At 32.8% G+C, this 26,814-nt stretch overlaps 2 protein-coding genes across 2 annotated transcripts; both read left to right on the forward strand.

Annotated features, from left to right (window-relative positions):
* The first annotated feature begins 3,254 nt into the window (after positions 1-3,254).
* Positions 3,255-12,219, forward strand: LOC134695943 (solute carrier family 49 member 4 homolog). Its single transcript, XM_063557433.1, has 12 exons — positions 3,255-3,768; positions 4,008-4,098; positions 5,246-5,409; positions 5,820-5,880; positions 6,412-6,449; positions 6,827-6,877; positions 6,998-7,127; positions 8,938-9,046; positions 9,615-9,682; positions 10,221-10,339; positions 10,896-11,078; positions 11,991-12,219. Exons 1-12 carry the CDS (start codon positions 3,423-3,425, stop codon positions 12,107-12,109), a joined length of 1,479 nt encoding a protein of 492 aa, XP_063413503.1. The 5' UTR covers positions 3,255-3,422; the 3' UTR covers positions 12,110-12,219.
* A 5,586-nt stretch (positions 12,220-17,805) lies between these two features.
* On the forward strand, positions 17,806-26,324 carry LOC134696608 (uncharacterized). Its single transcript, XM_063558473.1, has 4 exons — positions 17,806-17,999; positions 19,109-19,247; positions 21,501-21,566; positions 23,022-26,324. Exons 1-4 carry the CDS (start codon positions 17,946-17,948, stop codon positions 23,468-23,470), a joined length of 708 nt encoding a protein of 235 aa, XP_063414543.1. The 5' UTR covers positions 17,806-17,945; the 3' UTR covers positions 23,471-26,324.
* Positions 26,325-26,814: the final 490 nt, after the last annotated feature.

The raw sequence follows: 26,814 nt of genomic DNA on the forward strand, positions 1-26,814 counted from the left end.
ATCCAGGGGAGAGTTCAGAGGGTTCAGTATTCCCCCATTTTTTTGGGAGGGTCAATGCATTTGAATTGGGACGTATAGTTGGCCCTTGTCCTGGGTTGGGAACCCCTATATCAAATGGCTGGATTTGCCACTATGAGCCGTTTCTGACATCAAAATTATTTTAAGAACATTCTGATTTACCCACCTCCTGAAACCTTAGTAACAGATCATTAATATATAATTCTAGTAGGGTAGAAATTCTCACTATAGTTATAGTAAACACAAAAAGAAGCAATATGAAAAAGGGTAAACAGGTAAATATATGACTGCCAAGTGCTTCTCTCCGACCTCTAGGATACATATGCCAATCTTTATCACTATACAAATCCTTGATATGTCCAAGGATTTGTATATAGTGAGATCTCACAATATGCACAAAAGGTCGTTTTAAAATGCATAATTCTGTTAAGAAATACAGTACCTTTGTTGTTAACACCCAATTTGACACTGTAGCAATTATAGATGTAAACATTTCCATCACGTTTTCTCAGAAAATTCGAGATCAAGGAAGTTAATTTATGTTAATTTGATCCCGCCCATAATGACGACATTTGGATGCATCTGGTGACCGTAGTGGTATTTTAAAACGATGATAATAGCACACGTTATCAATTTACAAGCACTTTTTTTTTTAAAGAACACCAAACAAACTATACTGAAATGAAATAATTACGTTTCATAGCTGAAATCGACTAAATGAGATACTTTATTGATTTTATCTAAGCCCATCCTACTTTGCACTGATGCGGAGCCATTTTGGACACGTCGGCCTGAAACATTCATCAAAATAACAACAACCAAAGCACCTTTCACCATATTATTTGAACTGTTCACGTATTAAACACATTTATTTCATATTATTAAAGTTTTTTCACATAATTTCTCATTTTGAAGGAGGAGATTGAACTCAAAAATGGGGTTCGGACAGCCTTTTTGGGCGGGATTATGGCGATGACCAGGAGATAATTTGCATAGTCAATTTAGCTGCAAATAATGCGTATTGTAACGATTTTAATTGATTTCTTAATCTGAACTGACATAAGGTTACATATAAAAGTATCATTAGCATGCAAATATTTATATTATACTTACAATAGGCTGACTTTAATCTTGATGCGACACGAATTTAACTGTTAATGGATGACATAAAACGACAAACGAGATGCATCACGGTTAATCTCGCCAAAATCTCGTATACGCAACTTTTTATATACAGCCAATGCAAACTGCTCGCGAGATTCCAATCCTTCTCACTATACAAATCCTTGGTTATTCCATTAAAAGCATTAATTTGTTTATGAAAACCTTGAATTTGTTGAATTTCCACCAAACTTGATCGTGAAAGATCAAGCAACGTATTATTTCGATCGTGAAAGAAAATGCGTTACCAGACTTAACTGTATCTGTAGTATCCTTTATCTCTAGTTCAATGGGATAGATGCGTTACACATAGTTACCGAATTTTGAATTGTTCAATGAAAGAACATCATCTATATAGCGGAAAGTAGAGTTAAAGAATATTGATAACTTCTTATCCTTCTTCCTAAGAAGTTCCTGCATGAAGTCAGCATATAAAATGGTAGCGTGATCATCTTGAGTGATGGAAACCGGGTCAAACTAACGACTTTATTATTTGTAATTCCTGATTCTCTATTACGCAGCAGCATTGTGGAGAAATGGAGGATTGTCGGCTTGGATTCGAATTAATGTGTCAATGAGTAATGAGGTATTTCACGGGATATAGCAAACATACCTATTTCTCTTTTGAGATTCTCTAGATAATATAGTTGTTCCTTTGTCCAAATTCCATCAGAGCTATTTTCGCAAAACACAAAGTTGACAAGCAGCAATAATAGGAAAAGACTGTTCTTAACTTTTGGTGCCATATCTGTTACGTATTGACCGAAATGACGATAAGATAAAAGAGGGTATGGAAAAGATTACTGAATATAGAATAAAGAATCAAATCTACACACACTTAAAAATGAAAATAATGGAGACAAATATGATTATTATGAGATAATGAAATATAAGGAATAGAGAAGAAAGAACGAAAAATACCAAGAATAGAGAAATTATGCCTCAATTAGAACATTGCAATGAAAGACCCCAAACCAGACCCTTACAAGATTTCGGAAATGCATTGGACTTCTTGAGGAACATAAAACTACATGCTCAAAACAAATATCAGATATCAACAAACTTGAAGGCCGTACTTTAACCTATAATGGTTTAATTTTTAAATTGTTATTTGGATGGAGAGTTGTCTCATTGGCACTCACACCACATCTTCCTATATCTATGGAAATAAAAAAAAACATGATTTCATTATAATATAGTTTTTTGAATTACTTGTTTATTCTTTTATCATCAAATAAACTCATGAATGACTGCGGGAAAGAAATGCGGCATCTTATGTCTTCCATTCGGCAGTTTAACCCCGGCCGTACGAGATGTACAAGTTCGCAGCCACGACCAGTCAGATTTGGGACAACAAGGAGTAGGTTCGATAAGGCCCTAAAATTACCCCTTTTTTAGCCTAAATTTTAAAATTGGGATTTATTGACCAATATCACAATAAATGATAGATTATACCGTGACTAGAAAGGAACTTAGTCTTTGTTGCAAATTAATGTTCCAGCGTTTTATTCATGACGTCACAAATGGTATCCATTTTGATTTCCACAACAAAACAGTGAAAATGGGTTAATTTCCATTGAATATTTGGAAGGAAACAAAGAGCGCATACGTCGACAAAAAATATCTTTGACAATAATGTTTGTAATTACATTTTACACGTTTAACTTGGATATTTAGGTTGTCGGCGGTTGCGCTCTATGCTTCCTGATCTGGCTGATGTTTCGTGTAGAGAGACTATTGTCTCGCCTTTGCACGTTAAGAAACTTGCAATAACTTTATGAAGGGCCCGTAGACGGCATGTTGCAAGGCAAAATTGCTGTTAGTATTACAGGACCTGCCTATTGCTTTTGTCGGTAATTTATTACGGTCCTTGACATTCAAGAAATATTTGCCACTGGATATTAAGTTTCTCAAACTTAACCATTCACAATAAATGTGGTTTAGTCCGCTTCTAGTTAGAAATGTATACTGAATGATACGGGATATATGTTTATCAAACATGTACACACACACTGCAGGTGTAATATGGAAATGATAACTTTATCGTCTTTATCATGTTTATGCAGTAAAACATTTACATTTGTATATACATTTATAAAGTTAAACTCTTTACATTTGTGTATAAATATATTCGAATCGATGTAATACACAAATGTCCTATAAATGAAGAGCATTACAAACAACATCAATAAGTAAATGCGTCAGGATCATATGATGGTATGACAAAGTAAGTGTTAGACACCATGGAACATGAACGTGAGCCGCTTCTATGTGATAGTGATAATACTGGTGCGTTTAACACAGAAACAGTTACTGTTATTGACGACAAATGCAATCAAAATGTTGTAATAAACACAGACGAGGCGACGCCGAGAACCAAACTTTATAAACGTCGTTGGTACGTTCTTGTAGTATTCTCTCTGTGTGCTATGTCTCAAGGTGGATCATGGAACATTTATGGACCAATTTCAGCAACAACAGAGGACGCATTCGATTGGAAAGACTCAGATATAGCTTTGCTTACAGCATGGGGACCCATTTCATCGATTCTATCAACCCTCCCATTTATTTGGCTGATAGAAAAGAAAGGTACATCTTTATTTGCTTTACTGTATAACGATATACAATTGTAAAATATTATTAATGTTATATGTTTTAAGGGCATTCCCAGATTGATAGGAATAACAGGTGTTTGGTCTATACGCTTATTAGTATATTTTTCTTACTACATAATAGTTCTCTTATACCTTAGATGTGATACATTTTAGAAACATAACGAAAACGTTTTACATACAGTGATGACTCTATAATATTTGATTACTTTTCAGGTATTCGAGTTGCATCTTTGCTAGCTACATTTCTGGTACTTCTTGGTGCTGCTGTACGATGTTTCACAACCGATCCGTCTTATGTCACGTGGTAATTATAAATAGCAGTTTATTATAAAAGTACTTTATAAGATGTAATAGGTTTACTTTAGAGGCGAGTTGAATGTTTCAATTGCTCTGAAATTCGATTTGTTTCATTTTATAAGTCACATGATAAAAAAGAATTTGTATGTCACGATATCTCTTTGAGTTTGTTATATTGATGTGTACTTACATCACCAGTTCTACTGGATAAGGTACTCATACATTAGTTTTGTATGCAACTGTTGGCGGCAAACCAATTTACGATATACCACTTTTTGAAAACCTTTTTTCTTATTAAAATAATAAAAAGAATTACATATTTTGATGTCTTCAAATTAATGGAAGTTATAAGCGTCGCTGGGCTTCTAAAATGTTGTAAATTACAAATTTTTCAAGACAAAAATGTCTCATAAATAGGATTAATAATTTTTGACAAATGCATGTTTCCAAAATGTCGTATGTGAACTTGAACATTTTTGTAGATAGCAGTGGAATAAAAACTTTGACATTTCAGGATTATCCGAGAAATTAAATTATTTTCACAGAAATAAAGAAATGTACAATTATTTCATTCCAAAAGCCATTATTCAACTATTTTCAAACTTTCATACAATATTTTGGAAGCAAACTTTACAAACAACTGACATTGGGAATTTTGTAATATGTCTTATTTCAAACGTTTAGACTGGTCTAACTGTATGCTATTTTGTAATACCAAAGATTTCCTCCCGCCCAGACCATTTGTGTCAAAAAGTATTTTTAGCCAAACAAGTCTTATACAACATTTTAGAATCCCAGCGACGACATGATAAAAAGACATTTTAGTATGTCACGATATCTCTATGAGTTTGTTATATTGGATAACAGAGAAGTGTTTCCACCTATAGACTTGCAACAAAAGGCAAAGTCAACCTGATATGTACTTGCATCATCAGTTCAAATATTTTACTAAGCAGATTCATAAAATTTACTCTCCGGAAAATGAACAAATTCTTGCTACAAGACAATAAGCAAACAATTCATGGAATAATCGATTCTGACCTTTCGTTTATTTCTACTCATGCAAATGTAGTAGCATCATTATACTTATAACGTAAATCAATTTTAAGTGAATCAAATATATGTTGAGGTAAAACTGTATTGTAATTTTTTAGGACAAGCAATATTGGGCAGTTTCTAAATGGTTTAGGTGGACCAATAGCTTTTGGTGCTCCACCTGTTCTGTCAGCCCTATGGTTTCCTGCTAACGAAAGAACTACTGCCACTGCACTGAATTCTGTATTAAGTAGTTTAGGACCGGGTCTAGCATTTATACTGGGTATGTGAATTTATATTTTTATTTATTCATTTATTCATTTGTTGTGTTGCAACTTTAAATTGTCCGCAGTTGATATACTAGATAAGTTGAAATTAATATCAGCCTAGATATTTACAACATTAAGGAATGACATTTGTTCATACAGCTTTTATGATTTATTAAACAGTACAAGATGTGTTGGTTGAAACGCAATCTAAGATTAATTTCTTTGAGAATATATAACGAAAGGTATGCGTTTTAAACTCAGTTTGTTGGGACAGTGACGTATGATGAAGAACGTTGAAAAAATATGTATACTGTAAACAGTCAAAGTATTGTTAAGATCTACAACGATATGTAATTTAATGATTTTGTCCAAATGTGTTCATGTACAATTTATATCTATATTTTAACCTTTAAATCTATTGTAGGGCCTTATTTCGTTCCATTAAGAGATTGTCATGACAACAAGACTGTACACAAGAGAAGCAGGTGAGTGTTGTTTAGTCTTTAGTTTTCTTTATCGTGTCATGTGTACCATTGTTTGTATGTTTGTCTTTTTTTTAGCCATGGCGTTGTCAGTTTAGTTTCGATTTATGAGTTTGACTGTCCTTCTGGTATCTTTCGTCCCTATTTTATTTGTGTTTCTATTATATATTTTCTTCTTTTCATAATCATAATGATAATTTTAAATCTTAATTATAGTACTAACGGTTCATATTATCTAATAGTTATATTAGGTACCAGGATTAGAATTTAGTACGCCAGACGCGCGTTTCGTCTACACAAGACTCATCAGTGCGCTCATATCAAAATTTGTATAAAGCCAAACAATTACAAAGTTGCAATTGTGACCAAAATGAGTCATCATAAGGTCTTCAACATTGAAAAAAAACCCCGTATTAAACAGACTATAAAAGATTTAAATTCAGATGAAGTACATCTTTTGTTTCTTTATATACATAAACATCGACCTTTTTGATATAAAAAGAGGAAAACAATTTCTTTCAATTATATTTGCAGCATTTTCATTGGAAACATCATGCACAACTGCACTAATCGTAAGTTTTGTAAATTACTTGCTTTCTCCTTGTAGTAACAATATTTTTTTTAAGCCAATCTGATTTCAAATGAGTTGCTCTATTATTGCGTGTTGTTTGCATCGGAAATAAGCTCTATTGATGAATTGTTTTTAGCAACGGACTAAAATTGAAGAATCAACCTTATTCAATCTCAATATCATTGTAATAATCAAATACAATCCCATTCTCTAAAATTACTTTGCTTTGGTACAGTAAGTATTTGTCAAGATGATGTATACAATTAACTCTTTTAAAATTTTAAGAAACGTTTACCAGTTAGGTTGTCAAATAAGTGAAAGCTTTGCTTAAAAACCTGTTTACTTTTCACAATGTATATTTTTGTGTGTATTTTTCAGAAACCGAGATAACATCTGAACGTAAAGATATCCACAGTTACATGATGTACTGTAAGTACAAAAACCTTAATTATAAACAAAGCAATGTACAATTTCATGAAAATCAATTAATGAGTTTTGCCGTTTTTTCCCTTGTTATCTTACCATTGCGTTGTGTTATTTTTCTTTCAGATTTGTGTTTTGTCGGTGCTGCTTTTGTATTGATGTTAGTATATTATCCGACAAAGCCGAAACTACCACCCACGTTATCAGCGTCGGTAGGACGTTTAGATTTCAGTTCTGGTATTACAGTTCTATTAAGGTAGGTTGTCAGAAATAATCAGTGGTTTCCATTTCTTTGTTATAACCTACCTTAAGGATTATGCGCTTCTTACTCAGATATTTTCTATTAAATATTTGCTGACAAAACCTCAGACCCATGTTTACCAGTTAAGGGGAATTCAAAAATATATTTTCATGACAAATAAAACAGGTATACCTCTTTTGACAAAATGGTTTGCAACTTTCCGTTTGCAATTGATTCTCAGCTTTAAGATAAAATAGCCAAGTATGATGACCTCAAGTTGTCTTATGGATTCTTACTCCACTACCGTCTTAGCGATTTATCTATAGTTCCTAAGATCGAAATGAGGAGATGAGGTATGATTGAACATGAAACAACTATCAACAAAAAGAAACAAATGACGTGGATTTGAAGAATTATTATGCTAGTATGTCACAATATTGCTTTCAACAATTATCTAAACCAATATTGTATAGCAGGCTTTATTAAAACGACTCCTGCATGACCAAATATGCAAATTAGAGAAACTTAAATTTATGATAAAAGAGATGATTTTTCATTTCTTATCGTTTATTATTCATTTTAAGATATCACCAGCTTATGGTGTTTATGTATCTCAACTTGCACGATTCGCTCGTGTATGTGTTACAACCGTCAACGTTTTAGATTTTAGCGAGATAAATTTATGTATAACTGAAAAATTATTACACTAGGGTTTTCGATATCACAAACTATTCAAAACATTTACTAAATTTTATCAGCGGTACACGAAAATAATTCGTAAGTATAACTCAACATGCAGACATCTTATACGTTCATGTATTTCACAATCTTTTATGGTAATACTCTTTACAAAGCATAAAAATGTCAGTATTCACCTCATAAGCTTACAAAACCTTTAAACAGACTTATTAAGAAGGGACATAGTTACGATATTGTTGTCCGGTCATTAAAGATAGCATATGTTGGCTTTAATATTGATTCACTTATAGGGTCTTTGCATCGGAACTAAACACAAGTTATCTTTTAAAAAAACAGTTGTTGGCATGACACGGGTTATGTTCTTCTCATATATGTTATGTTAGTATGATACATAAGCCCTTACGGGAGAGATTGTGCCTGATATTCATATGATGAAGACATAATCTGTCAATCAGTTTAATTGGAGTCTGGAGCTGGCATGTCAGTTGACTGCTAGAAGTCAGACTTCATAAACATGTTTAACCTCGCCTTAAGTTTGCGCCTGTCCCAAGTCAGGAGCCTCTGCCCTTTGTTAGTCTTGTGTAATTTTAATTTTAGTTTCTTGTGTATAATTCGGAGTTTAGTATGACGTCCATTATCACTGTTCTAGTATACATTTTTCAAGGGGCCAGCTGAAGGACGCCTCCGGTGCGGGAGTTTCTTGCTACACTGAAGACCCATTGGTGGCCTTCGGCTGTGTTCTGCTCTATGGTCGGGTTGTTGATGCTTTGCCACATTCCCCATTTCGTTTCTCAATTTTATTACATTGTATATAATATAAATCATAACAAATATAGCATACAGCAACAAACCATAACTGCACTGAATTACAGGCTTATAAATTAGGAAGGCAAATGAAAGTATGGCGATGTTGAATATTTTTTGAGTGGAAGTATTACCTAACCATATGAGAACGTACCGTAAAAATCAGTTGGAAATGCTCGACTCAGATCGACATATGACTAACAAAACCCAAAACAATAAATTACATTTAGTGTATTTATCCAACAGATATAAACGTGATCTTCATATACTTTCCATTATACCCAGTTTTATATGTTTTTATGAAAAAAACTACATTTTCCAGAAATGTGAAATTCTGGTTGATTTTTGTGACGTTTGGTCTTTCTCAAGGTGTTTTTGGTTGTTGGCGAGGAGTGTTAGATGTTATCTTAAAGCCACACAATATTTCAGAGGTATCTATACAATATATATGACCAGCATTAAAAACAGTGTTAAAGTAATTTAAAGTCATGAATATGACAGTCGTGTTCTCTTTGTTTGATGTGGTTGAGCTGTTTTGAATTTTCCTTGCAGTTCGATATTTTGTTATTTTACTTTTTATCGATGAAGCACTCAGACTAAAAGAATCCGAAAACAAAGTATTAGAGTAAAAAATATTTGCGTTCAATGCAACGAAGACCAATTTAAGAATTTCATACAAAGGTCATTTTAAATTGAACACATGGTAAACTTTATTTACTGACAAAATGGTCAACTCGCTTAAGTCTTATCGCTTTATGGTCAATTTTTGTTGAAATAAGTTAACTGATGAAATTAATTGTTGAAATAAGTTAAATGATGAATAAATGTTTCTTTTGCAAGCAGTCACCGCATTTTCAATTTCTTACCAATTGCCTGAATATGAAATTACAAAAATAATTACGTTTGTCAAAGTACACTCTACTTATTTTGTTATATAGACCAATAAACATATCGAGTACGTACCTTGGAATATAACAATTATTATCAGAATTTTTATAGAATGAAGCTGGGTGGCTTGGATTTTATTCATTAATCGCAGGATGTCTTGCGTCACTCGTTTTTGCTAAGTAAGTAAAAATAATTTCTACACAAAACCAATAAAACTAAATATGAACATTAATCAAATTTATCAGCACAATTGTTTTCACATCTTTATATTTAGCGTCATTGGAAAGTTTTTGTAATATCAGGTGCGTATACCAAGGAGGCAGTTAAAAACAAAAAGTCGAATAGAACAGCATTGTGAAACACAATGAACTGAATAGGTTAAGGGTTGATGAATTTGAACCCCATCAGAAACGTACTGCAGTTGAACTCGGGTGATTCGGAAGTTCCTTTTTACAAAAGAAATAAAAAAAAATATTCTTTAAGCCATAAACATTTCAGTATAACTTATGGTCAATTATGGTCCATCGTCCTGAATTTGCATGAAATATTTGCCACAGGATGTTAAGCAACCATCAACAAATCTATCAATTATTGACGTCAGATATTTTTATTTCAAAAAGTGCCCCTCCTAAACTTATGTATTTAAAACATTGGTATGAAAACGTCAGAAATCAGATTATGATTTTGTTCTACAATTCTAACTTTGGTGTATTTCAGATTTTCTGATATATTTACTCGCCACATGAGATTACTGTTGTTATTTCTATACATATGTTCATCCGGGTGTTTTGTATGGTTTATATTCCTCGTTGAAGGTGTTATTCACAGTTCTACATGTAAGTTTGTATCATTATTTAATGAAATAATAGATAAATAAACTCCTAATAGGTTCTGACATTAATGTTTGTACGACAGATTCGCGTTTCATCTACATAGACTCATCGGTGACGCTATAATAAAAACCGTTAAGAATGCTTGTTGTAGAGCATAAATTAAAATTAAAGTTTCGATTTCTCCATACGCAAGCCCTTCTAAAATAAGTAAGTTACAAAAACATTATGATAAACTATTTATTGCGCTGGTGCTTTCAAACATGACAAGATACAGTCCATATACAGACATACAAGTAAATTCCGGACACTTTTTTTTTAAACTGAAATACTTTCATTCAGATTTGAATTTTACATTGCCGTACACAAATATCTTACTGCACAACTTTAAAAATGAAGATGCCATAAAGTATGAATAAAAAAGGCAACAGTAGTACACCGCTGTTCAAAAGTCATAAACCGATTTACAAACTAAAACAGAGGGACACACATTAGCAACACGGAACAACAGCAACACTGAAACTTCACGTTGTTACTTTTCGTATAATCAGTCTTTTCATAGTTATGTTATATGCATCCATAATAATGGGAACAATGTTCCTGACATCAACCTTGCCACTGTTCTTTGAGATGGCGTGTGAAGCAGCATATCCGGTTCCGGAGGGCACCACTAACCTGGTGATGACATGTGGTTGCAATGTTGGTGGAGTTATATTCCTAGCCATACAAATGATTCCAAATATTGGTTAGTACGTTTGATCTAGAGCTGGATGCAATAATTAATATTTATTCAACTAACAAATTCCTAGGACAGGTATCCTAGTCACAATAATGTCATGTAGGAATAAACAAAGCATAATTATTATACATCATGTGATTTACTTGATATTCATTTAGTTCGTCAAGCTCCATTTGTATGTATATTTTACGGACGCCATCACGAGTTGGTTGACCGTTATGGAATAACCGTTTCACAAATGATATCGGATATGTTCCTTACGTCGTAACTACAATCCCCTTCCCTTTCATGAATTTGACCTACCGAATTAGACTATTTACCGGATTTGTAATCACATAAGCAACACGACGGGTGCCGCATGTGGAGCAGGATCTGCTTACCCTTCCGGAGCACCTGAGATCACCCCCAGTTTTTGGTGGGGTTCGTGTTGTTTATTCTTTAGTTTTCTATGTTGTGTCATGTGTACTATTGTTTTTCTGTTTGTCTTTTTCATTTTTAGCCATGGCGTTGTCAGTTTGTTTTAGATTTACGAGTTTGACTGTCCCTTTGGTGTCTTTCGTCCCCCTTTTTGTATGTATAATTTTGCATCCTCTGTGACATTTCACACGAATGGGTGTACATTGTACGATGCAATGAGTTGTCAGAAAGAATTTTGTACTACTTACTCTAAGGAACGTCATTAATTAAAGGTGGTTATTTTTTTTTATTTTTTTAAGAAACTTTCATCAAGGAGAAGGAAAAAATTCTGATTGAGAGGGTTTTCCCTGAATCCAAAGTTGAATTTATTTTGGATGTTGGAAGTTTTGTAATATTTTTTTGATATATTTCTTTATTGTTAATACTCTGCTAAACCTCTCTCCTTGATGAAAGTCTTGCAATATTTGATATAGCATTATGTTTTTTTTTATATAATTTTAGGTACAAAATGGGCCACGTGGTGTATGATGGGCTGTATAGTATCATGTATACCAGTATTAGCTTTTCTTAAAGAACGTTACAATCGTTTAGAAGTCGACGAAATAGCAAAAGACAGTTGACAGAGCGACATATAAAATTTACTTTATTGTCTCATTATTTACGGGTGTATTGCTCACCAAATACTATAACGTTATACTTATATTTATCAGAATAAATTGTAGAAAAACAATTATTCTTTTCAGGTTTCAGTTTGTTTTTGTTAAGTTATAATAAGCTTGTGATTGTTTGTTTCTTTTTTTTTAGAGACAAGAGTATTAATCGTTCAAGATCACATGGGGGCCTGTAATGCTTTTTATACGACCGCAAAATTTGAAAAAAATTTCGTCGTATATTGCTATCACGTTGGCGTCGTCGTCTGCGTCGTCGTCGTCGTCGTCGTCTGCGTCGTCGTCGTCGTCGTCGTCTGCGTCGTCGTCGTCGTCGTCGTCTGCGTCGTCGTCGTCGTCGTCGTCTGCGTCGTCGTCGTCGTCGTCTGCGTCGTCGTCGTCGTCGTCTGCGTCGTCGTCGTCGTCTGCGTCGTCGTCGTCGTCTGCGTCGTCGTCGTCGTCGTCGTCGTCGTCGTCGTCGTCGTCCGAATACTTTTAGTTTTCGCACTCTAACTTTAGTAAAAGTGAATAGAAATTTATGAAATTTTAACACAAGGTTTATGACCACTATAGGAAGGTTGGTATTGATTTTGGGAGTTTTGGTCCCAACATTTTAGGAATTAGGGGCCAAAAAGGGCCCAAATAAGCATTTTCTTGGTTTTCGCACAGTAACTTTAGTTTAAGTAAATAGAAATCTATGAAATTTTGACACAAGGTTTATGACCACAAAAGGCAGGTTGGGATTGTTTTTGTGAGTTTTTTTCTAACTGTTTAGGAATAAGGGGCCAAAAAAAGGGCCCAAATAAGCATTATTCTTGTTTTTTTCACAATAACTGTAGTATAAATGAATAGAAATCAATGAAATGTATACACAAGAATATGAACACAAAAGGAAGGTTGGGATTGATTTTGGGAGTTGAGATCCCAACAGTTTAGGAATAAGTGGCCAAAAAGGGGCCCAAATAAGCATTTTTCTTGGTTTTCACACCATCACTTAAGAATAAGTCAATAGAAATCTATGAAATTTAAACATAAAGTTTATGAACATAAAAGGAAGATTGGGATTGATTTTGGAAGTTTTTGTCCTAACAGTTTGGAAATAAGGGTCCAAAACTAAACTTTGTTTGATTTCATCAAAAATGAAATAATTGGGGTTCTTTCATATGCCGAATCTAACTGTGTTTGTAGATTCTTAATTTTTGGTCCCGTTTTCAAATTGGTCTACATTAGGGTCCAAAGGGTCCAAAATTAAACTTGGTTTGTTTTTAACAAAAATTGAATACTTGGTGTTCTTTGATATGCTGATTCTAAACATGTACTTGGATTTTTGATTATGGGCAAAGTTTTCAATTTGGTCCAAATCAGGATTCAAAATTATTATATTAAGTATTGTGCAATAGCAAGAAATTTTCAATTGCACAGTATTGTGCAATAGCACAAAATTTTCAATTGCACAGTATTGTTCAATAGCAAGAAATCTTCAATTGACAGTATTGCGCAATAGGAAGAAATATCTAATTGCATAATATTGTGCAATAGCAATCAATTTTCAATTGGAGTTATCTTTCTTTGTCCAGAATAGATATTTGTGCAATAGCAAGATATTTTCAATATTCTGTGAACATTTGTGTTATCTTTCTTTGTCCAGAATAGTAGTTGAATTAACTTGAATCATTGTTTTATACTCTATACAATGTATTTTCACTTTTACTAATAACTGATAAATTAAAACAATCTTTACCATTCAGATTTAAATAAGCAGTTATTTTTGCAAACTCCATTAGAAATTTGAATTGAGGTCAGTTTTGGAATAAGGGAAAGGGGGATGTGAAATCAAAAAATGGGGGGGGGGGGGGTCAATTTTTTTAAGTTCATTAATAAGACCACATTCGTTCTGTGTAAGAAACCTATGCTGTGTCAACTATTTAATCACAATCCAAATTTAGAGCTGAATCCAGCTTGAATGTTGTGTCCATACTTTCCCCAACCGTTCAGGGTTCAACCTCTGCGGTCGTATAAAGCTGCGCCCTGCGGAGCACCTGGTTAGATAATGTGTGCCTGTGTGCGCATTAAAATTGGCTCGGTTTTCGAATTATGATCCTTTAAATTAGTTCTCATTTTAAACGTATCTTCATAGAGAGTGTTGATAAAAAACGTTTCAACAATTTGTGACAGGTCTCCATTGCAGATCAACACATATGATTCAATATGTTAGTTTCCGTTTTAACAAATACTATATTAAACAAAATCCATTTACTCTTTATAACTTATAAGTCAATGCTGACGAGTAATTTTTATCGTTAGTGTTTAAGTGAAGACATCTAGAGCACTTTTTAGGGGTTGGTTTTCTCTTATTTTTGTACTAGAAGAATCCCCTCTTCCCTGCGTACAGAAACACTCAGAACCAGAGATGTATTGAAAGGAATCAGTCGATATCAAAATCAAATTATAGAATAACACAAACGGTACCATTTTGTCCGCAATAGATGCGTATTCCGACGATCAATGTTTCTTCAGTGATGCTCGAGTCCGAAATATTAAAAAAAAACTTAGTACGTATTTTCATGTTAGTAACAAAGTACTGGCTACTGTACCTTTGCGGACTTACAATCCACCCGCAGAGGCATCCACCCAGTGGTGGTAATAAGATATACGGTACCTATGCTTCTACACCATATGCGCATTTCTACAATCAATGTCTTTTCATTGATGATCGAGGCCAAACTATTTGAAAATCCAAAAGTTATTAAAATATAAAGAACTATGAATTAATGTTATTTAAATTAACTTTCATTGAAACAACAGCAATAGTCATTATAAGGGACAAGATAGGTTCAGCGCATGTTGTCCATGACTTACTGAAAATTATACAATTTAGTCAATAATTTCCTTATTAGGCATTGTGAAAAATCATTAAGTATTCATGTTTTCTTGATTAGAAGGTTGCCCTTCAAACTTAATTTTGTATGCTGACCTTCAGAGATATGGATGACATACATTGATATAGCTTTTAAATAACCAGGTTTCATGAATCGAAACAGAAAATAAAATACTCTGTTTACAAAAAAACTTGTTGATGAACTATATCCTGTATATGTCATCATTACACAAAACTATAAAGAAAAACCTTTAAAAAATAGTTGGTTATTTTGTTATCCATTTATTCCATTTTTTGTTCTCGTATTTTTTGTCTACCCTTGACCTTATTTTTACTTCAAAACCACCAAAATGAGCTATTCGTTAAAACATTTTCTTTTTTCTTTATCTGTACAGAAGTCCACTTTTGGTTCAAAGTACAAACCGCAATTTCCGCATGTTCCCACTGAATATGATATTTTCTAATGGTGCAGTACTTACCGAACAGATCAAGCGTTGATTCTAAATCGAGCAAATTATACTATTGGTTTATTGGTGAAATGTAAAGCTCTCTCTTTACGTCTGACTTACTAAGTTATAATCCTGGTACCTTTGATAACTATTTATACCACTGGGTCCATGCCACTGCTAGCTGACGTACTAAATTATAATCCTGGTACCTTTGATAACTATTTACACCACTGGGTCGATGCCACTGCTGGTGGAATTGTCGTCCCCTAGGGAATCACCAGCCCAGTAGTCAACACTTCGGTGTTGACATGAATATCAATAATGTGGTCATGTTTATAAATTTCCTGTTTACAAACATTAAATTTTCCAAAAAAAGAAGGGAATTTCTTATACATGTATCAGGCAAAGATTACCTTAGTCGTATTTGGCACAAAGTTTTGGAAATTTTGGATCCTCAATGCTCTTCAACATTGTACTTGTTTGGCTTTAGAACATTTTTGATTTGACTGTCACTGATGAGTCTTATGAAGACGAAATGCGCGTCTGGCGTACTGAATTATAATCCTGGTACCTTAGATAACTATTTACACCACTGGGTCCATGCCACTGCTGGTGGACGTTTCGTCCCCAAGGGTAGTACCAGCCCAGTAGTCAACACTTCGGTGTTGACATGAATATCAATAATGTGGTCATTTTTATAAATGTCCTGTTTGCAAACATTGAATTTTTCGAAAAACTAAGGATTTTCTTATCCCACGAAAAGATTTCCTTAGCCAAATTTGGCACAACTTTTTGAGAAATTTAATTTAAATCCTCAATGCTCTTCAACTTTGTACTTGTTTGGCTTTATTAATATTTTGATATGATCGTCACTGATGAGTCTTATGAAGACGAAACGTGTACTAAGTTATAATTCTGGTACCTTTACTATTTACTATTTACACCACTGGGTCGATGCCACTGCCGGAGGACATTAACATCAATAATGTGGTCATTTTTAGAAATTCGAGAAACTAAGGATTTTCTTATCCGAGGCAAAGATTACCTTAGCCGTATTTGGCACAATTTTTTTGGAATTTTGGATCGTCAATGCTTTTGGCTTTATAGATATTTTGATATGAGCGTCACTAATGAGTCTTATGAAGACGAAATGCGCGTCTGGCGTACTAAATCATAATCATTGTACCTTTGATAAGTCTTTAATTCGTTAACCATCAGTTTTGGGATTATCTGAGTTATATCGATGTTTTGATGAATTCGGATATTTTAAAGTAATTGTTATCTCCCAATCAAAATGATGGCGTTTAGTTATGAACATCTATGAAATGCAAATATATTAACTCATTGATTTAATCAATATTTGTAAATATGCATGAGCTTCATAAAAAGCGATACATGTTTGGCTAACTGTTAGTACATTGTGTATTTGAATAAACATTGCTAAATTGTGTCTGCCCGACGACAGTACGGAGTATAACGTGTTGGATCTTTTTGTGTATGTGTAAATCCGTCCGTCCGTTTGTCTGTCCTTATTTAGGAAGACATTTGGATTTGTGTTAGTTTAACATTTTAAATGCTAGGACATGTAGTCTTGTTTACATCAATGTGAAAGAGTAGAAAAACAGGGGCAGATCCAAAATTTTTGAAAAGGAGGCAGGCGTAATTGCATAAATGGATGAGATACCACTGTGCGAAGCATTGTGAAAAATATAATTGGACGATTTGATACAAAAACATTATATAAATCTTGAAAAAATCAAATATTTTTGAAAAATATACATGTTTAAGTTAAGGTTTTTATTCAGAGTGTGTACTATGCTGAACACATAGATGCACTATGTAAATTGTTTTAGTTAATATTGTTTATCATAAATTGGTGTTATATCCGCTTGCAACTTCCAATGTTTCTTTTTTTATATATGAAAAATTACGATTGTTACCTTATTTGCATTAAACTAACAAAACGATTAACGTTTTTGTACCTTGGTTAGTTGCAAAAATTTACTAGAAACGTGTAACTGTAAATTTAACATAATTATACCTTTGTAGTATCGTTTTGAAGGTTTTCCGAAATCTTTATTTGTGCTTTTACTTTTCAGAAAATCTAGTTAACAAAAGCATGTAATCAAAAACAACATATTTGATAACCGATGTCTATTTTAAATGACTGCAATACTATACTTCAAGTTAAATAATTAGAAGGTTACAACTGAGTTATCACAATCAAAACTGAAACTGAAAATAAAAATACATTTTTGAAAAATTGCGTTAATAGAACAATACATTTTTGAAAAATTGCGTAAATAGAACAATACATTTTTGAAAATTGCGTGAATAGAACACTATATATTGTATAGCTTTGTCAATAAATGATTAAAGTCATCATTTCGATAATACGATATGTACGTTTTATTCATTCAGAGTACATCTCTTTAATTTAATTGAAATTTGCGATTATATATAAACAAATTAAACCGCATAGATGGATTCCAATCGTCATGATGGTGACAAATCAACAATTAAAAAAGCCCACAAGGTAAATTGTATCATGTATGAGTAAATATCCAAATTTTTGCAATATCTATTTGGTGTTGTATATTTACGTTTATCTTATCATTTATTCGGAATGCAATGTTTTCCTTTGAAAATATAGCATTGAAAAATCATATTTATTTCATGATAAATTCATTTGAGTATCCAAACTTTACAATATTGCTGTATGTTTTTATTCACCATTGGCTAGATGTATATGGGGAGGGTTGATATCTTCCAAAATTGTTTTACCCCGGTGTATTTTTGCGTCTCTCCTAAGCCAGGAGTATCTGAGCATTGTAAGTCTTGTATTTTTAATTTCAGTTTTGTTCATTTATATGTTTTGAAATTTAGTATATTGTACAAATTTACTGAACTAGTGCCTATTTTTGTGTAGAGGCCAACTGAAGCCCGCCTCCGGGTGCAGGATTTTCTCACTGTTGATATAAATGTCCTTTGTTTTTGTGAGTCTTTGCTTACTTCTTGGTTTTGGATGTTATTGTCTTACAAACCTGATTTTGAACTATATCAAACGTTAAGGAATGAGTCCTTTCATGTAAAGTTGTCATTTTAGTGTAATGTTTAACATTGCCATAAGATCGGGAGTTTCGGCTAGCAGCAATAAAGGCAACAGTAGTATACCGCTGTTCAAAACTCATAAATCCATGGACAAAAAACAAAATCGGGGTAAAAACCAAAACCGAGCGAAACGCATTAAATATAAGAGGAGAACAACGACACAACACCGAAACGCAGCACACACAGAAACTGACCAATCATCAGACAAAACACCACGAGAATAACAAATATAACATGATACCAGGTTCAACCCATCATTTTTCCTAAAATATCCTGTACCAAGCAAAATTAATGACAGTTGTTATCTTAATATAGTTAGTTTCTGTGTGTGTAGGAATGTCGTTTTGGTTTTTTGTTGTTTCTGTTGTTTCATTGTTTTCCTTTTAAAGATGATGTGTTTACCTCAATTTTAGCTTGTACCCAGATATGCTTTCTTTCAATCGATTTATGAGCTTCGAACAGAAATCTACTGCTATTGCCTTTAATTAAATATGAAGGTTATTAGTGATAACGATATAGTTGTTTTATTTACAGAGAAAACATAAAAAGCTTTCACCAGAACCCAGTCCATCTAAAAGTAGTAAGCATGATATTCACAACGAGGACAAGAAAACAGACAGCGAGATTATTTATAAACGTGAGACAGACGTTCCAGTAGTGCCCAAAATAAAAAGTAAGTGGCGTCGTCGTCGTGGTCTGCGTCGTCCGAAGACATTTGGATTCCGGACATTAACTTAAGTATACTAATTTGATCCATGTACGGGGGCTCATTTGTTTCTATGAGGTTGGAACCGTTTTTGTATTGGACTTTGAATAGATGAGAAAAGTTTGCGGTCATAAATTAGTATCACGTCGTTGTTGTCGTCTGCGTCGTCCGAAGACATTTGGTCTCCGGGCAAAAACTTTCGTATAAGTAAAAAGATATCTTTGAAATTTAAATACAAGCTTTGTAACCACTAACGGAAGGTTTGGATTGATTTTGGGGACTATGGTTCTAACAGTGAAGGAATAAGGGATAAAAAAGGGTCAACAACATTTTTCTTGTTTCTTGACAATAACTTGTCAAACTGTTTAGGAATAGGGACAAACAGGGGAAACAAGGGCACCCTGGTTCATGGACAATTTGAAAGCAGTTTAAGGGAGGTCATTCATACACATTCAAAGTACTATGTCGTGTATGTTATATCTGGGCGTCACTGGTAAGTCTTGTGTGGACTAGGCGCGTTTCTGTCGTATTGAATTTTAAACCTGGTGCCTTATGTTAGCTATTATTTAGGTCTTTCTTTGTCTACTATGTTCTCCTATTTATTTGTATTGTAGTCCTGTAATATGATGCTGTCATTTTGATGTTATATTTAACATTGCCATTTTAGTGCGAGGTTTTGGCATGGCACAAACCAGGTTCAATCCACTTTTTTTCTTTAAAAATGTCCTGTACTAAGTCAGGAATATGACTATTGTTATATTATAGTTCCGATCTGTGTCTGTTACATTTAACCGTTGTGTCATTTGTTTTCTCCTATACTTGAGTGTAAATTCAAATTGCTATAAGACATGACACGGTACTTTTCTATTCCAAATTTATGTATTAGGTTTTGATGTTATATTTGTTATTCTCATCGGATTTTGTCGTTTCTGTGTGTGTTACATTTTAATGTTGTGTCGTTGTTCTCCTCTTATATTTAATGCGTTTCCCTTAGTTTTAGTTTGTTACCCCGGTTTAGTTTTTTTGTCCATGGATTTACGAGTTTTGAACATCGGTATGCAACTGTTGCCTTTATTTGGATTATCTTCCTTACAGTGCTTTTAAATATGTATTTAAAAAAAAAAATATCTTGTCTTGAAGTGATTAGATGTCAATTTATTTGTAGAAGTTACTATTATAGGAATATTAATTTTAGCCATAATTTATCGGTATGCAACTGTTGCCTTTATTTGGATTATCTTCCTTACAGTGCTTTTAAATATGTATTTAAAAAAAAAATATCTTGTCTTGAAGTGATTAGATGTCAATTTATTTGTAGAAGTTACTATTATAGAAATATTAATTTTAGCCATAATTATGTATGTCATTTTCTATTTTAACACTTTTATGATGTATTAAAATTTGTAATTATGGTTGCAAAATCTATTGGAAATTTGAAATGAGATGATGATTTTTTTTTAAACAATTTGGGAAGGGGTAAAAATAAATTTGGGGGGAGGAGGGCTAATTCAGACTTGTATCAGGCGCGAATATTGTGTAAATTTTTGTCCCAAATGTTCAGGGTTGGCCCTCTGCGGTGGTAAATAGCTGCGATCAGCGCAACATTTGATTAAAACTAGAATACATTTTCTGCTACCAGTTTAATTTGACTCTAATTTGGGTAAGTGTCGCATTCTTTTCGTTATTAAGTATTCAATATAATTGAGTCCAATTACTAACTGTGGCATTTTTGAGCGTGGATTAGAATATAAGAATGGCAAAGGATGTATGCATACCAGGAGACGGTAACTCTGTAGACGTACCTGTGTTCATTAGTTGCTCTCGAAGAAACTGGATCTAATATGTTTGAGATTGCTCTTATATTCATCATGAGAAAATTGTTAAAACCAAATTAGTACAATGTAAACAGATTTTAAAGAAAACAATTTTTGTTGAGTTATGTAGTTCTTAATGATATTACTAGTATTCTTATGTCTTTAGGTAATAACAAACACAAAATACTCCCCATTTATTCGCAGTCAAGCAATTTTAAATTGCATATAATTTTCGGCATTGTATATGTTAGAATCTTCAATGTTTTTGAAGTCATATGATTTTAACATATACAGTGTATTCCTCTGTTAACTCGTTTTTTGTTATATTTTTATGATACAGGACAATTCAAACACCACTTCCATGTATGATAGTCAGTTTATAATTTAATATAATTTTTCATAAAAGAAAAGAAAATCAAGAAAGACGAAACACCAATCGTTGTGTACTTTGATCTTGAAACAACAGGGTTAGGTATGTATTTTCTTACATTTTAATATGCATTCTGATTAACACTGCCATTCGATATTTACCAAACGAGAATGAATGAATACTTTATTGCAAAAAGCAAATATATGCTATAGCAACGAAACACATATTTACAACATGACAAATGATAAACAGTAGAGATCAATACATATAAATCATTATAAGAAAGCCAATAACATTAAGTGACAATATGTGATCTGATTGACCACACAGATTTTATGAAATTACACATTTTTTTAATATGTAAAACAGACTGTAATTTAAATAGATACTGTCATTCGGTAAGGTTTGGCCAATAACAATAGAATTTTGGAAAATATATAGACCTAATTGATCCATAGGCAGGGCATACTAATAAAAAGTGGTATTCGTTTTCAACACACTGCATATTACAACATTTACATAAACGTAATTCTTTAACCATGCCAGTATATCTTCCTGTTTCAATGTTCAGTTTTAGTGTACCACTTCGCAATTTAGTTACAAAGTATGAACTATAACAGCAATCTAAATAGTGTACAAACCTAAATTCTAACTTTATATCCTTATATATAAATACTAAGTTTTTCGCTCTTTTCTACATTTGCTAACCAGCTTTGTATATACTGATCTTTAATTCTATTCTTAATTCCATCAATAAATCCAATAGTATGTACTTTTGATTGTTGAACTAATATATAATTGAAACCACTTTCAAATAGAAACTCGCGTACATTAAAAGCCGAGGTTATAGAAAGATAATAGGATAAAAAGTTGTGAAATACAAAAGGCAAACATCAAAGTAATACAATAAAGAAAAAAAAAAGATATAAAAAAGAATAGAAAAAGTCTATGAAATGAATAACCAAATAATCCACTGAGCTGAAATGATACTGATGATGAACTATCTTGAAGAAATTTAAAAATAAGACAACCCAGTTCAATATGACACTGACACTGAATAAACACACGTCAATAATTTCGAAGATGATAACAAATTATTACGGAAGGTCGGATTGACCTACCGGATAACGATATGAAATTATTGAGCTCCTCTTCAATTATCTGCGTTACTGATGAGTCTTATGAAGACGAAACTCACGTCTGGGGATTTAAATTATAAGCCTGGGACCTTTGATAACTATATAGCAAATCTACCAAACGACATTTACATAATCCAGGAAAGGAAGTTAATCACACTTTATTTTAAAATTAAATTAGTATATATCACTTCAAAAGAAATATATTTCGTCCTATCTACTTCACACATTAAAAAATGACAACATCTTAAGTTATCCTTTTTGGGAAAAAATAATAAGATAAGATGCAAGCGCAGTGAACTTAAAGTGTCTAATTTAGTCAGGATGATTGTAAAACCCGTATTGCATTGGATTATTATTAATATTTTGCTTTCTCTATGTTTATTGTAAATGGTTTTACTTTTTGTATTTTCTATAATAGACGTCGTAAAAGAATCGTTGACCCAGATTGCAGCTCAATTTGACGACCAAACATTTAGTGTATATATAAGGCCTAGAGGTCCAATTGGACAGTGGGCTTTGAAAAACACCCATCTTACTTATGACAGAAAATCATTAACCTTATACTATAAAGGTGAAAAGGTTACCAGTAAGGAGCCACAGGACGCATTGAAAGATTTCGTGGACTTTTTGAAGTCTTTCAGCCGACCAATAATTTTAGCGGCACACTTCTGTCATCAATTTGATGCGCAGATTTTGTACAAGCAGTTAGTTGATCACCATCTTTGGGAAGACTTCTCGTCTATTGTAAATGGTTTTGCGGACACTTGTCTGATGTTTCAAAAACCCTACTCTAAAATATCACAAGTTAGACGCACTCGCTTCAAAATTTTTACCAGACGAAAGATTTTCACTGCACAATGCCGTTGATGATACTAGAATTTTGAAGTCACTTGTAGAAAAACAAGGAAAGGTAGATATGTTGCGGAATGAATTTTTCCAAACCTGTCTTCAAACTAAGCAATACTTTCCAAAAGGCAGAGCCGTATTAAGGTTCAGGTGAATTGTTTAACAGTAAATATATTATTCATTACGCAATATTGATAACATTGTATATATATATATAGTTGAACGCAAACCATCAAACATTTCTAGATAGATATAAGAGATTAACATGCTATGGAACCAATGAGTTAAATAATAAAATCAATTGCTTCGATTCGGAGAAGTGTCGAAATTCTGCAAACTGAAGCTCTGTGTTCTTTAAAAACAGTATTTCAGTGTTCTAACATTCATTACTGTCTCTCCGATACTGTTTGATACCAATCTTCATGGATTTCGTGGGTACAAGTGAACCACGAAATAAACTGTTCAATGAATATGTAGGCTTTTCCTAATACACGAACATTGTTAACCACTCAAATAAATGAATCCACAGTAGATCGATTATTCATATTAGCTTCATTAACATATCTTGTATATTGTAATGGTATTTGACGATATTGAAGTATTTGACAAAATATATTAACCCTTTGTCTATAGGTTATTTGTGTTTCCCTTTTTTATGATTTTGTTTTATACAATTTATATTTGTACTGCGTTTCTATTGTATGACCCTTTTTTTCACCGAATAAAAGAATAGAACTATGTAGAATGAATATTACGAACATTACTTTACTCTCTTACAATTCAAACATATTATTATGAGATCCGTATCTATGTATTTGTGCTTTTTGTTTAATTCAGAACATTTATTTTAAAAAATTACACAACAGTAATATCATTAATAAAATCTACAATAACCACTTCTGAAACTCAATGAATTATAAATGCTGTTCATCACGGTAATTACTCATCACATATTTATTCTGATTGGTTGTTTATGATGCGGCTGAGATATTGCAACAGCTATTGGCATGAGAAAAAGAAACACAGACTTTTCTCGTCCCAGGATAAGACATCAAATGCCGGAAAATTAACTACGTGTATTTCAGATTCGATCAACTGTCATTAATTCATGTTCGTTTTATCATAAATATTGCACACTGAAATTAAGCATTGAAGTATCAAATATCAATAAGTAGTAAGTAGCTTTCTTAGTCTGCAATATGCACGATTTGTTTTGCTAAACAATGTACCTATACAATTTTTGCAAAAATGCATTATCTGTATTCTATAACTTCTAACAATCTAGGCACACCTCCAGAGTAGTGTTAATTTTCATAAAAAAAATCTTTTTTTTTAAAGCATGGATATATAACGTAAACTAAACCCTAAACATGCTAAATCCTTTTTATATCAGTCAATATCTGAAAGTACCACAACTCCAATACTTAACCAAAACCACATGAACAAATATTACTTTAACTTTTGATAGAGCGAAGCAGGAAACTTCTTTTCGATGAAAGTCAAATTATTCAAAGCTCAGTATGGGGGGATCTGTGGATCTCGGTAGTATATACACCGTGTTCGATAGAAAAATATTACTGTAAAGAGAAATAAAATCAACAAAGCATAACATAGAAAAACAAATAATAAAAGTACAATGTATACGAGACAAAAAACAACACTGATTCTCTAAAATGATGACCCCTTGTTATCCCCAATGGAACCAAAATACAAAAGGTAATTAATACTCGCTAGAAAATATCCGCGAAATATATCTTGGTTCATAATAAGATGTTTTATAATTTTTGTGTAAGGCGTTATAAAGATCCTAGATTTCTTTAACGCGTGTCACAAACGAAATACCATCATGCAATATGAAACCCCCAAAAAATAGTCCCATGAAAGAAACTATATACTACTGTTTGGAAATATATTGTGTTGATGGACCCACAGGAAAAAACATTGAACGATAAAAATTCCGATGCGAATAATAAACCCAGTCCCACCTTACGGAAAATCAAATGACAGCACAATATTTTTTGCCCTCCCGCCTAACATTAAATCCTCGACCCACACCTCATTGCTGGTGTTTCCGTGATGAGAACCATCCCCATATATGAGTTGTTTGAAGATTTTATCTTTAATATATGAATTAAAAGGGCCACGTTCCAGCCGGACTTCGGTACCCATTTTTCAATGAAACCTGGTGTAACCCCACCATGTGTTGTATTGATGCGGTTCACCGGAAGGAAAAAAACTTGAGATGTAAAATAATGTTGTTAAATTGCTGAGAGCGTCAAGAGAATTAGCATCACAAAACATTTCAGTGTAAGGTCAATACCGTATTTGCTACTAAATCATTGGACATTTAATTTTGTCTGGCAGACATGCCAGACGACACGAGTCCAACGTCGTGAAGGACGGTCGATCCGAACTAGCTTAAACTCATAAACTCATCAGAGACACCATGATTAAATTTTGTATGTACGCTAAACGTGAGTTTCTCCTACAACAGACTCATCAGTGACGTTCAAATCCAAAAAAAAGAAGGAAAAAAGCAAAATAAAGTACGGAGTTTCAGAGCATTTAGGACCAAAACTTCTAAAAGTTTTGCCAAATTCAGCTAAGTTAATCTGTTACTGAGGTAGAAAAGCCATTGTAATTCAAAAAATTCAAAGTTTTGTTAACGGTTGATTTATAAATATGACCATATCAATGATAATTGATGTCAGCCCAAGACACAGACGTTCTGACTACTGTTCTGGTGATACTCTCGGGGAATTAATTTCAACTCTTTCCATTTTATATTTTATAATTTTATATAAGGTACATTAAAAATGGAGATTTATGTTTATGATCAACACATGATTTTTTATATATCTAGCGATTACTGTGCTTATAATGTCATCTTTTTTTTATTATTGTATTCCCTTCTCAAAGGTCTTTGATAATAAAAAAAAGTTCTTTTAGTGTTTTGTTTATACAACCCATTTTTTTTTATTGAAATGCTCTGTATCAACTCAAGAATATGGCTGTTGTTATTAAATAGTACGTTTCTATATATGTTGACGTTTGTTTTTGTAGCAGGTCAGATTTCTGTTGTACTGTTGTTTTCCTCTTATATGTGATTTTGTTTTCTATGGTTTGGTTTGTGACCTGGATGTATTCAGTTAAATCGATTCATGACTGAACAGCGATATACTACTGTTTGCTTATTTAGTGGTATTTTACCTGTGTCAGTGTTTCTGACGTACACATATATATATATATATATATATATATAAATACAAGGATTATAAGGTTAAATGTTTGACATTGTAAAAAACCACAAGTAAACAAAAAGGATATACGTATCTATCAAATTTGTTTCCTTTATCATTATAAAC

This window comes from Mytilus trossulus, chromosome 14 (genome assembly GCF_036588685.1).
Source record: "Mytilus trossulus isolate FHL-02 chromosome 14, PNRI_Mtr1.1.1.hap1, whole genome shotgun sequence".
NCBI classification, from domain to species: Eukaryota; Metazoa; Mollusca; class Bivalvia; order Mytilida; family Mytilidae; genus Mytilus; species Mytilus trossulus.

Bases quoted from the DNA above. Each gene is read 5' to 3' on its own strand.
- LOC134696608 (XM_063558473.1), top strand. From the start codon at position 17,946: ATGGATTCCAATCGTCATGATGGTGACAAATCAACAATTAAAAAAGCC. The intron at 18,000-19,108 runs GTAAATTGTATC...TTTTATTTACAG, and splicing joins CAATTAAAAAAGCCCACAAG to AGAAAACATAAAAAGCTTTC. The intron at 21,567-23,021 runs GTATGTATTTTC...TTTCTATAATAG, and splicing joins TCTTGAAACAACAGGGTTAG to ACGTCGTAAAAGAATCGTTG.
- LOC134695943 (XM_063557433.1), top strand. From the start codon at position 3,423: ATGGAACATGAACGTGAGCCGCTTCTATGTGATAGTGATAATACTGGT. The intron at 9,683-10,220 runs GTAAGTAAAAAT...GGTGTATTTCAG, and splicing joins GCGTCACTCGTTTTTGCTAA to ATTTTCTGATATATTTACTC. The intron at 10,340-10,895 runs GTAAGTTTGTAT...GTCTTTTCATAG, and splicing joins TGTTATTCACAGTTCTACAT to TTATGTTATATGCATCCATA.